Source organism: Emiliania huxleyi, assembly GCF_000372725.1.
Source record: "Emiliania huxleyi CCMP1516 chromosome Unknown EMIHUscaffold_200, whole genome shotgun sequence".
Classification (NCBI taxonomy): domain Eukaryota; phylum Haptophyta; order Isochrysidales; family Noelaerhabdaceae; genus Emiliania; species Emiliania huxleyi.
Window position 1 is genome coordinate 138,630 of NW_005200599.1, and position 11,581 is coordinate 150,210.

General features: G+C 66.8%; 5 protein-coding genes across 5 annotated transcripts; 4 read left to right on the forward strand and 1 right to left on the reverse strand.

Annotated features, from left to right (window-relative positions):
* Positions 1-373: 373 nt before the first annotated feature.
* EMIHUDRAFT_456821 (hypothetical protein) lies at positions 374-1,318 on the forward strand (the record flags this gene model as incomplete). Its single annotated transcript, XM_005781510.1, has 2 exons — positions 374-481; positions 655-1,318. 2 exons carry the CDS (start codon positions 374-376, stop codon positions 1,177-1,179), a joined length of 633 nt encoding a protein of 210 aa, XP_005781567.1. The 3' UTR covers positions 1,180-1,318.
* Positions 1,319-2,020: 702 nt separating this feature from the next.
* EMIHUDRAFT_234076 (hypothetical protein) lies at positions 2,021-2,520 on the reverse strand (the record flags this gene model as incomplete). The annotated part of the gene is made up of 3 exons (XM_005781511.1): positions 2,021-2,044; positions 2,236-2,334; positions 2,410-2,520. 3 exons carry the CDS (start codon positions 2,518-2,520, stop codon positions 2,021-2,023), a joined length of 234 nt encoding a protein of 77 aa, XP_005781568.1.
* A 421-nt stretch (positions 2,521-2,941) lies between these two features.
* EMIHUDRAFT_234077 (hypothetical protein) lies at positions 2,942-3,911 on the forward strand (the record flags this gene model as incomplete). Its single annotated transcript, XM_005781512.1, has 3 exons — positions 2,942-2,989; positions 3,390-3,480; positions 3,706-3,911. 3 exons carry the CDS (start codon positions 2,942-2,944, stop codon positions 3,909-3,911), a joined length of 345 nt encoding a protein of 114 aa, XP_005781569.1.
* Positions 3,912-4,232: 321 nt separating this feature from the next.
* On the forward strand, positions 4,233-5,029 carry EMIHUDRAFT_234078 (hypothetical protein; the record flags this gene model as incomplete). Its single annotated transcript, XM_005781513.1, has 2 exons — positions 4,233-4,781; positions 4,892-5,029. 2 exons carry the CDS (start codon positions 4,233-4,235, stop codon positions 5,027-5,029), a joined length of 687 nt encoding a protein of 228 aa, XP_005781570.1.
* Positions 5,030-7,840: 2,811 nt separating this feature from the next.
* On the forward strand, positions 7,841-10,451 carry EMIHUDRAFT_456822 (hypothetical protein; the record flags this gene model as incomplete). The annotated part of the gene is made up of 6 exons (XM_005781514.1): positions 7,841-8,035; positions 8,196-8,452; positions 8,614-8,785; positions 8,858-8,931; positions 9,003-9,028; positions 9,984-10,451. Coding segments are annotated over exons 1-6 (1,125 nt in total), but the record flags the coding sequence as incomplete, so codon positions are not given.
* Between the last annotated feature and the right edge of the window lie 1,130 nt (positions 10,452-11,581).

Sequence of the window (11,581 nt, forward strand, 5' to 3'; positions counted from 1 at the left end):
AGGCGCCTGCGGCGCCCCTATATTCTTCTCTCGTTCCTCTGCCCGTGCCTTGGTCTTGTCGTTGTTTCGCACCCATGTCTGTATGGCCATCGAGGCTGCCTTCCCCACTACCTGTAGTTCACTCGTCACCTCTCCCGCGAGCCACCCTCTCTTTCTTTCGGTTATGGTGTCCGTGATAAATAAATACAACGGACACGCCAAACGAGGGGTGGGAGAAGGACAGGGTCCCCACCTGCACGAGCAGGATCTTGTAAGGACGATCAGGTGAAAGAAAGAAAGAAAGAAAACAGACAACCCAAGGGAGGGATGGGAGGACGGCACGGGTGAGTGCGGGCAGCGTAGCATAGCGAAATTCTTTTGTCGCTCATTTCCCATGTCCCTCTCTCTCCTGCTCGTTACAGCAGGGCCTGGCCTGAACGTGCCGCACCACGTGCCGCTCCGCCACGGGCGGCCCGTTGCCGTTCGCCTCGCCATCGGTGAAGTGCCGGAAGGGTTTTTGGGCGAGGAGCAGGCCGCCACCGCCGCCCGCCACCGCCGCCGCCGCCCGGCTTGCCCCCGCCCCAGGAGACACTCACGTAAAGAACAACGAGATGCCCCAAGGAATTATGTCCCGCCATGCTGTCGTGACCTGCAGCCTCCTCCGCCCTTCTGCAGCTCGGCGACTGGGTCAGCCTCAAGAAGAGCACCGCGCTCGGCGCCTCTGCGACGGTCGGCCTGCCCGACAAGGCGGTCGCGCTGCTCGAGCGGGTGCAGTCAGACTCGCAGGCGATCGAGTTTGCGGAGGTGGTGTCGGTCATCGACGAGTGCTTCGACGTGACCGAGACATCCTTCCGCGTGGGCGACGTCGAGTCCGCGGCGGGCGAGAACATGGGCTCGTCCAAGCTGCTCGCGTTTGGCAAGCTGGCCGGCCTGTCGGAGCAGGAGACGCTCTGCCTGTTCGGGCAGTACTACAAGGACGTGTGCGCGAGCCCGGCGGACAGCGACCACCCGAACATCCGCGCCTTCATGGCGGGCGGCTGGGGCGCGGTCCAGTTTCCGTGGGGCCTGTCCGTCTCTGTGCCGGTGGACGGCAAGGCGTTTGGCACGTCGAAGGACGCGGTGCAGTCGGCGCTCGAGGCGTCGGCGCAGATCTCGGGCGACGACGAGTGGGACCCCGACTCGGAGATCTGGATCCCGTGAGGCGTGTGGCCGCTTGGCGTTGCGGCCGCCTCCGCGCGCGCGACGCGGGCGCCACGTAGCACATTCGCGCAAGCTGCTGTAGTCTCAATCTCTCGCGTGCCATGTGTACAATGACCCTAAAGGGTGTGGATGCTGGGTTGACGGAAATCGGAGGACGCGACCCACTTCGCCACAGACGGTCCCGCGCCTCGCCGCTAATATGGGGGACCGCTGGCCGCGCCGCTGCACGGCCCGTTGGCGTTGCCGTACCGTCCGCTGTGCAGCGGTCTTTGTCCGGAGTGAAAAGTCCAACGCGCTCGTCGGTGACGGTGTCCTCCAACCTGCGCCACGCTCGGCGAACCTCGACAGCGCCTTCGGTGGCATGCAGCTCTTTGCGCCTGAAGCTTGGAGAGCAGCTCTCCTCTCTCTGCTGCTCACACGCTCTGTGCACAGTTTTGGCACAGCTCTGTGCGGACGACACAGCTGTGACAGCGATGGGCTCGCCCTCACTGGCCCTCAGTCACTTGAGACTTGTGCTGCGGCTTGTGTGAGCGACACTGCTCGGCGACTGCCGGCACACTGTGAGACCGTGGGTGTGAGGTAAAACCACGCTACCAGCGCTTGGTCACATCGGCCCCGAGGTCAGATCCTTCTCCTCTGTTGATGACAAGACTTGTCTACTCGCTGGAGCCGAGCAGGGCCCGGCGCGCACAACCCCCTGCGGCCCCTGGTCAACTCACCCTCCACACCCCGTACTCAATAATGAATAAAATCATGCTCTAAGGCACGAGGGTAAGTAAGAGAGAACACAAAGATAGTAGCTCAACTGCGCGCGAGAGGTCAGGAGAGGTCAGAGGACTTGTCAGGGGTCACGGTACACAGAGTCCTGAGGCTCACGGCTGAGGTCAGAGCCTCTCCGTCGACTCTCGTCGAACACGCGGGAAAAAGGAGGGAGTGGGCTTTGCGCTTGGCCTCAGGCGCGCAGACCACCCGAAGGCTTAGTTCTGCCGCCGTCATACTGCGCAAGCATCCACCCGCAAAGGGTCGAGTGGCCAGGAGCGATTAGCTCACGCCCACCTCCAAATTTTTGGCGATGAGCAGAATCGCGAGCGGCACCGCGAACTGAGCAAGTTTCTGGAAGCACTCCTTCCCAAAGTAGCCGTAGAGGAAGATCGCCTCCAGGCTCGAGGAGACTCAGCAGCACTCGGGCGCGCCGTCGCGGAAGATCCCTTTACGCGTCTCGCTGCAAACAGCCTGGGTCGGCACGCGATGCGAGACGGCGGGAGTGCGAGAGCCGGCGAGAGGCACGACGAGCGCGGCGGTGGGCGCGGTAGCAGCAAGGAGAAGGCAAAGGCCGCGCATGACGGGAGAATGAGAGCGAGGCCGACAGATCTTCTTCTCGAGGTTCTCGACGTGGCTATAAGCTGTGTGCCGCTGTTTTCACGCTGCTCAGCACGCCCCCCGGTTAAGGTTCCCCGGGCCACTTTCGGGGGGCAAACCCTGCCCGGCCCCTAGAACCCCAGGTAAGGCCCAGGTGTGGCCTAGGGCATCAGAAGGGACCAAGAGGAGTCCAGTCTGAGCCATAGAGCCCATGTCTTCGCCCCCGAAGGTCGCGTTCAAATGCCCGGAACGGCCGTTACAGTGGTGTCCGGCCGGCGCGATCACCGAGCTGTGACGCTCATGAGCGGCCCCTTCTTGCTCTCTTCCCACCCTGCTGTCGTGACCGTCTCCACCCCACACCTCCATTTTGCCTTTAGATATGCTTCGATCATTAGTTCGTCCGATGCTCATTCCGTTTCCGTGCAGTGCTTTCATGAGCGCGTTCCACTCGGTGATGGGAATGTGCCACGTGTAGGCCGCGGGTATCCCCAGGTGCGCTAAGTCCTCATCGATGAGGGGCCTCATTCCCAGGCGTTGCGCCCGCGTGTCGGCCCTCTCGAGCGGGCTCAAGATGGGTTCGGCTGCGGGTACCCCGTAGAAGGCTAGGTCGGGGTCTAGCTTTCCTCGCTCCTTCCGCCGCGCATTCCGTCGGTGTCGCTTCCACGCCCACACCCTTCTCTTTCTTGCGCGGATCGGGAGGGCGGCGACCTCTGCCCCCGTCCACGCTTCGCATCCCCTTGGCGCTGGGCGCCGGGTACGGCGTTTTCTTTTTCGAGCGCGCCGTCTGGCTTTTTCGCTTCTTTTCTCTCTGCGGGGGGGGTCCTCCGGTTTTGCTCTGCTGCAGCTGTTAGGCGCCTCTGCGGCTGGTGGTGCTGCTCCTGTCACTATTTCACTGTGTCGTGGGGCCGGCGTGCGCGGTGGCCTTCCTCGGCCCTTCCTCACGTGACGCACGGCGAGGGCGGCACTCGCCACGGCTGCGAGCGCCCACCCTATCCACCACCTCACTCCGCACAGATCCGCAGTAATGACAGCAAACAATTAAATAAAATCCACCGTATATGAGGCGGTGAATCTCCGTCGCTGCGGACCTCGACATCCGTCGTGTCGCGTGCGTTCGCCTCCCCGTTACGCGTCGGCTGGTCCCTGGTTCGAGATCCTGGGGGGGAGGGGGGGGCCTCCTCGGCCTCCTCGGCCTCCTCGGCAGCCTCGACAGCCTCGACAGCCTCGACAGCCTCGACTGCTTGACGCACGCGACTCGCGCGGCACCCGTCGTTTTGCTCGCCGGGCGGCCCCCACGCCGCCCCGTCTCGCGCTTCCTCGCGTGCTCGGGCCTCGGCGGGCAGCGCCTCGGCTGGTGCTCTCCTTCTCGCTGAATGTGCTGCAGTTTTGCGCACATGGTCTGGCTGCACGGTTCGTTGCTCCCGGGGACCAGAGACCGGTGGTGACCCACCGGTTCGGTACGACCCGCAGCCTACTCCTACTACCGCGCGCGCGCACGCGCGGGCCGCCGCGGGCACGGGCGGGGCGAGCGAGCGCACCATTGTCTCGGTTGGTCGTACGGCGTGCAAAGCAGTCACCGCTTCGATCCTGTGCCTGTCTGCTGTCAGAAGACTTTTTTGTTGAGACAATCCGGTTCTCGTTCGCCTGCATTCTCGTTCGCCTGCATGAAGCGCTCGCGGGGCGCCGACACGTCGATGTCTGACGACTCCCTCGTTCTCGTGACGGCGGACAACAAGAGCGGCTTCAAGAATGTGACGTATGACCTCCAGTCGAGGCGCTACGAGCTCCGCGTTCAGGTCGGCGGCAAGCGCAAACACCTCGGCGCCTTCAAGACGGCCCGCGAGGCCGCCGTCGTGTACGCTCGCACCGCCGAGGGCAAGGCGGACGCAGCTGCGCAGCAGAGGCCGACCGGCGCCGACGCGGCGGCGCACGCGGTGCGTGCGGCGGAGAGGGAGGGTCTTCTCCTCATCCCCGCCGACCGCAAGGACTCGACCACCGGCTACAAGAACGTGACGCACAACGTGGAGCAGAGCGGCGTAAGGAAGTACAAGCTGCAAATGCAGAAAAAGGGCAAGCGGCTCTCGTGCGGGCTCTTCGGGACCGCCGAGGAGGCAGCGCTCGCCTACGCTCGGACGCCCGAGGGGAGAGCCGACGCCGAGCGGCTCCGGAGGCCAGCGCCGGTGCCGCGGACGGCGGCGGCGATCGAGGCGGTGCAGCAGGCGGAGAGGGAGGGGCTGACTCTGGTACTGAGCGCAAACGCGACGGGGCGCGGACTCCGCTGTAGACACTTTTGGCCCTGATCGCTCGAGTGCCGGCCTGGTGAGCCCCTCGCCACCCTGCTCGAAGGTACAAGAACGTGACCGTCGACCAGCGGAAGAGCAAGTGCCAGCTGCAAGTCCGCGCCGCAGGACGGCAGCAGACCATCGGCATCGCTGCAGCTTCCTCCGAACGAGACCCGCACACGACGCACCCTCGCCGCTCTCTCGCTTAGGCCTTTTCGACTCCCCCGAGGAGGCCGCGCTGGCGTACGCACGCACGCCGCAAGGCTCGCTGTCCCTGGCGAGGGGGGGAGAGTGGAGTGCGGCTCTTGCCACCTAGGGTTGGGGTTAGGGTTAGGGTTAGGGTTAGGGTTAGGGTTAGGGTTAGGGTTAGCTCTTGACACCCGGCGGCGCTGTGAGTAGGACGCGCCGACGCGGAGCAGCAGCAGCGGAGGAGCGCCGCAACGTCGCAGCCCTCCTCCCGGCCTCCTTCCCTGCCCGCCTCCCTCCCCGCCCCCGCCCGCCCCGCACCCGCCGGCAGCGGCGGCTGGGTCGACGGACGGAGGCGGGAGGGGCGGGAAAAGGCGCGCGCGGCGGCGGCGCAAGCGGCAGCCGCAGCAGCTGCGCCGCATTCCACCGCCGCCGCTCCCCGCTCCCCCGTCGCTCGCTCCCCCGTCGCTCGCTCGCCCATCGCTCGCTCCCCCGTCGCTCGCTCCCCCGTCGCCCGCTCCTCGCCCCGTTCTCCCCCGTCCCGGCCCGCCGCCTCCGCCGCCGCCCGCCCCGCCGCCCCACGCGCCTCCCCCCGCTCCGCCGCCGCCGTGGTCCTGGTCGGCAGGGCCGCCGCCCCGGCCGCCTCCACCCCGTCCGCCGCCGCCGCCGCCACAGCCCTGCAGGAGCTTGCGGCCGGGAGGGCCGGGCGAGGGGCCGCCGGGAGAGAGGCGGCGGTCGCTTGCCTCTTTACTTGCCCGGAGGGGCTCGACTGACGGGGAGGAGTGCGGCGGGCGGACGCTCGCTCGGGCTGCCGCAGCCAGCCGCGAGGGGGTGGGAGGTGGAGGGACGCAGCGTACGGTGCCGCCGCGAGCGGGCGGATCTCCTCCTCTCCCGCCCGGGGCCACTAGCTGGCCCCAGATGTGGGTACACCACGGTAGACGGTAGCCTCGCTCGGTCGAGCTGCGCGTGGGGCTTTCGTGGGGTAGTGCGTGCATGTACTGTTAGTTGTCGGTTGTCGCGACACGCGAGCTGTTCCAAAGCAGTCTACAATCCTATTTTGGACGTCTTGCTCATATCACATATTATCAGACATATATGCGTTTCCGGCATCCGGGGGTTCGCGAGAGACCGATATTCGATGGATATTTGATATCCTAGGTAAGTAGTATGAGTAATGAGAGATCATCTGCGATCTGGCAACGACCCAACTCGTCGACATCGTCCGATGATGGTGCCGCAAAGTGTCAGCTGGCAGGCGCGATGAGCGTCGTGCCACCTGACCCGAGACGGGTCGCAGGCGTCGGACCGAGCGCGTCGAGACCGTCTCCTGATGCGCTCTGCACGGGCGAGTCACCGTCGGCGCGTCAAAGGAGCGACGTGCGACCTGTCAGAGCTTGATCTCCGATCTCAGCGGCGTCGAGTCGTCTCCGGCGGCGACACTTTTGTACCTCCCAAGGACGCGAGGCAGCTGCGACCCCGCCGAGTGGACGATCACATGCACATGTACATGTTGTTGTTGTTGTTGCACATGTACATGTATGCATGTGGCAGGTGCCTGGGCGCACCAAAATCAAGATTGTGTAACGCGAGGGGAAATGATTTCTAGTAAAATTTGGGCTCACGCGCCTGCTCTTCCTCTTGCTCGCCGCGCGGTCGGGAGCCGGAGTGGTTGGGTCGTGGGCCCGAGAGCAGTGATGTGCCATGTCGCATGTGTGTGTGTCCGCCTTGCGTTTGTTTCATAACATCGAAGGCTAGCTCAAAAAGAATTTTACCACAAACCCCGAGGAAAAATTTCTACGCGACGCTGAGAGTGTTTCTTAGCTCCGAGTAGAGGGGGCGCTCCGCCGCTAGGGGAAACCCAAAGCGCGGACTAACCCTCGGGGAGACCCGTGTTTGAGCGGCCGCACACTGCTCGGTACCCCCCCTGCACAACTAAGCTCATCCCTGCTGCTAGGGGGGGGGTCTGACCCCCCCAGCAGCAGAGCGCACTGGACCGCCCAGCTCTCCCGCCTCTTCGCCGCCGCCCCCCCCCCTCCACCCTCGGCTCGTGTTTGAGCGGTACGCTCGAGGCGGTTGTGTTCACCGCGCCTTCGAGCCCAATACACCTTCGTCGTGTCGAGTGCTGGCGTTTTACTAAAGACTTGTGACCATGGGGAGTCTATTTTGTAATACCACACGCTAAAAGCCGTATAGTTAGTGAGCCACTCACTCGGGCGTCTCGGCTGACGTTGATCGATCAGCGTTGATCTCCCTAGCCTATCGATCACCAATGACGAGCATGCGAAGATAGGGAACAATATCTTGTACAGCCCGCTGAGCTCCCCGCTGTGCCACGGCGTATGATGGGCTGCGAGAGCCGTATCTTCCCTCCTTGAAGCAGAGGCGCCGCGAGGCACGAGAGAGGCGTAAAAGAGAGGCTGGCGTGCCCCGCACCTCCCGGTTGGCAGTAGGAGGGCCCGCCGGTGAGACCACTGATTTTGATGCCGACCATAAATTCTCGCCACTGCGCACTGGAACGCATGCTACTTACAGCTGCTGTCTGTACGCGCCAGTCCCGCCCCAGTGTTTTCTTGTAGAGCTCTACGCTAAGTACATCTAAAAAGGGCGGTCGAGTGCACGGAGCTAAGTGCCTCGCCGTCCTCGCGGGAGTCGCTTAGGCGGCTCCCGTGGTGTACCTGTGTTAGTGCCAGTGCGCGCCAGTCCCGTGCCCAGTGTCGTGCGAGGGAGTTTGTTTGTAAAATTCTTATCGAGACTCTTCGTTGTTGAATTCTTATCTCCTTGTCCTACCTGTTCTCTCGAGACGCGAAAAAAAAATCTTCTCGCTTGCGGTTCGGCGCGCCGAAGCGCACGCTGCTTGTGGCTCAGTGCGCTGCGCTGGCTCCGTGCTCCGTGTTGCGATATGCAGGCCGTTCGCCGCGCTATCGCTGTGGCGGACGAGATAGCCGCCGACGCCATTGGCAACCTCCAGGACAAGTACGGCGGCTCCAGCACCTCCACTGGAATGCACGCTGGAGGAAAGGAGCAGTTCGGTGCCTGCTCCCCTGCCCGCTCCGCCCTGGCGCATCTCTTGCACGGCGCAGCTCGCCACTTGCCACCCCTTGCAGCACGCGAGCCCTGCTCGTCTGCTCCCGCCTCTCCCGCCGCGCACCGCTCGCGCCTCCGCCAGCGTGGCGCCCGCTCTTCCGACAGGCGGACCTCCGCGGCTCGAGTCGGGCGCCTACTCGACCGGCCGGATGCAGGGCTTCGGCAGCAACGGGGCGACCCACCGCCCCGAGCCGGAGGAGCCGGAGCGGGAGCGAGGCTACGCAGGCAGGCGCGACTACGGCGCGAGCCACGGCCGCGGCGACCCGTACCAGCGGCCGGACCCGCGCGCGAGGAGGGAGGAGGAGGAGTGGAGGCAGCGGCAGCGCGAGGAGGAGGAGCGGGTGCGGCGTGAGGAGCTCAACGCGCGCGCCGCCCCTCCCCGCCCCCTCCTCGTACCAGCCTCCTCCCAGCCTTCCCAGCCTTCCTCCCAGCCTTCCTCCCAGCCTTCCTCCGGAGCCCTGTCTGGACTGCTCTCCGGGTCGCTCCCTAAGTCGTTCTCGAGGTCGTTCTGACCTGTCCGCAGGCGCGCGTCGCCTCGAGCCGAGGCTACGCCGTCCCAGGCCCGACGAAGCCGCGCGAGGGGCAGGGCCGCGCCCGGCCGCCCGAGCCGTCCCAGTACGGAGGGTCGGGTCGCATGCAGGGCTTTGGCTCTGGGGACGCACCTCGGCCGCCGCGCGAGCCGAAGATCGAGTCGGGTCCGCCCTTTCTCCGCGGGAGGGGTGCGGGTGGGCGAGGCGCCTCTCGACGCCTCTGTCCGAGGGCCGTAGGCTCGTACTCGTCGGGCCGCATGCAGGGCTTCGGCTCGGACGGGAGGGCGCACCGGCCGGAGCCGGCTGGGCAGGTGGCGCCAGGGGCAAGCCTCGCCGAGCCGTCTCTGAAGCGGCTCTGAAGCGGCTCTGGACCTTCCCGTAGGTCGGCAGGACCGCCTACCCGAGCAGGCATGGCCAGCCCGACACCCCCCCCCCCCCCCGAACCGGAAGAAACCGAAAACGGAAAACAAGTCTTCCCAAAGCAGGGGGGGAATTAGGGGGGGAACCAAGGGCCGGGGGGGAGCCGTAAAAAAGGGCCGGAACCCCCCCCCAAAGAAGGAAGAAGGAGAAATGGAGCCACCGCCACCCCAAGAAAAAGAAACGGGTCCGCCTAAAAAAATAAAAGGGGGGGGGCGGCCCCTAACGGCCCCCTCCCGGAACAAGGGTCCTCCCAACTTTCCAAAAATTCCTCCCAACTTTCTCCACAACTTTTTTCGGAAGCCCTTTTGGGACTGCTCTCGGGGTGGCCCCCAAAATGGTTCTGGAGGTGGTTTTGACCTGGCCGAAGGCGCGGGTCCCCTAGAGCGGAGGTTAGGCCTTCCCAGGCCCAAAAAAACCGCGAGAGGGGAAGGGCCGCCCCCGGCCCCCCGAGCCGTCCCAGAAAGAAGGGTGGGGTCCCAAAGAGGGCTTGGGCTCGGGGGACGCACCTCGGCCCCCGCGGGACCCAAAAATGAAGTGGGGTCCGCCCTTTCTCCCCGGAAGGGGTCCGGGTGGGCAAGGCCCCTCTGGAAGCCTCTGTCCGAGGGCCGAAGGTTTGTACTCATGGGGCCCCAACAAGGGTTTGGGCTGGGACGGGAGGGCCCCCCGCCCGGACCCGGTTGGCCAGGGGGCCCCAGGGGAAAGCCTCGCGGAGCCGTTTTGAAAGGGGTTTGAAAAGGGCTAGGGACCTTCCCGAAGGTGGGCAGGACCCCCTACCCGAGCAGGAAGGGCAAGCCGGAAACCCCCCCCCCCCCCCCCCCGGACCTTCCCTCGCCCCCCACCGCCCCGCCTTCGCCGCCCCGCTCTCTACCCCACTGCCCCTCCCCACTCCCCTCCCGCCCCCCCTCCCCTCCCGCCCCCTCCCCTCTCCCCCTCCCCTGCCCAGCGGCCGGTCCTACGACCGCGACGAGGCGGCGGTGCGGGCGGCCAATGAGCGATTCGGCCGCAACAACAACAGCCGCAGCACCAGCAGCAGCAACGACGACTACTACGGGGGCGAGAACGCTGCTCGCATGATGAGCAAAAGCCGCGGCAGCCCCGGGGGCTACCGTGGCGGGGAGGGGCGCCGCCCTGGGGAGAGAGACGGCCACGCGGGAGGAGGAGGCGGAGGCCGCGCTCCCGGCGGCGGGGGGCATGACTTGTGGGCAGACGGCACTCTTCACACCTCTAGCTGTGAACAGGCGACCTGTGGGCAGACGGCACTCCGCGCAGAGGCGGCGGAGGCGGCGGAGGCGGCGGAGGCGGCGGAGGCGGCGGCTACCGGCCTGCGCCGACGGCGTCCAACCTGCAGATCAGCGGCGACGGCGGCGGAGATCGTGACCTCGGGCGAGATCGCGATCTCGGCGAGGAGCCCCGCCGGATGGCCGTTCGGATCCGGCCTGCGGGTGGGCCCGCGGGTGGCGGCGCGCCGCCGCCGCAAGAGGCAAACCTGCTCGGCGGATGCGGCGGCGCGCAGCGAGCCCCGTCCGCCCGCTCTCCCTCGTCTGGGTGACCGGGTGCGCTTGCGCGTAGGCCCGTCGCGCGCGGAGCCGGCCTCCACCCTCGGCACCGTCCGGATCGGTGTCTCTCCCTCTTGCGAGGAGGGTGGCCCGAAGGTTCCGCGAAGGTTCTCGCACTCTTCCGGTAGGGTCGCTGGGCGGCGCGAGGCCGACCGAGGGCCGGGCGAGGCCGCAGGCGGGAGGAGGGGGCGAGGGGGCGCCAATCAGCATTGCTCCGTCGGTGCGCGCGCGCGCGGCGGCGGCTTCCCAGGCGAACGCAAAGGTGCCGCCGCATATATCCCACACTCCCCCCCCCCCCCCTCCCGCCCCCCCCTTCCCCCTTTCTCCCCCCCCCACAACCCTTCCTCATTCTCCCACCCGCCGGCGCAGGCCCTCGCGCCAGCCAACGCCACCCCGGTCGACTTGCTCGACCCCTTCGCCGCATCCTCGCTGCACGCGCCGACCCCGCCCCCCTCTCTCGCCTCGGAGGCCCACTCGCTTCCCCCACCCCGCGGGTTCCACGGCACGCCCGCGACACGCCGAGGACATTGCCCGGCACGTCTCCTCTAGGTCGGCCACACGCAAGGCGACCCGTTCGCGCCAGAGGAGACCTTCCCGCCGTCCCAGGGGCAGCCCCACGGCACGCAGGCAGACTTCTTCGCGCCCTCGCCTCCAGACGCCTTCGCGAGCCAAGGCGAGCACCCCGCCGCCCAGCCGCCCTCCTCCTCCACCACCCTGGCTGTTGGCGCCTCCTCCCGCACACCGTTGCGCGAGCAGGCGCCACACCGCCCGCCGACCCTTCCCCCCTCCCCTCCCCCCTCCCCTCCCCCCTCCCCTGACCCCCTCCCTTCCCCTCCCCTCCCCTCCCCTCCCCTCCCCCGGGCAGGCGCACCGCCCGCCGACCTCTTCCCCGCCACCGGCGGGCAGCTCCCCTTTGCACCGCCGGCACCCCCACCGCCAGCGCGCACCGCCCCCCGCACCGCCCGATAGACTAACATATGATTTT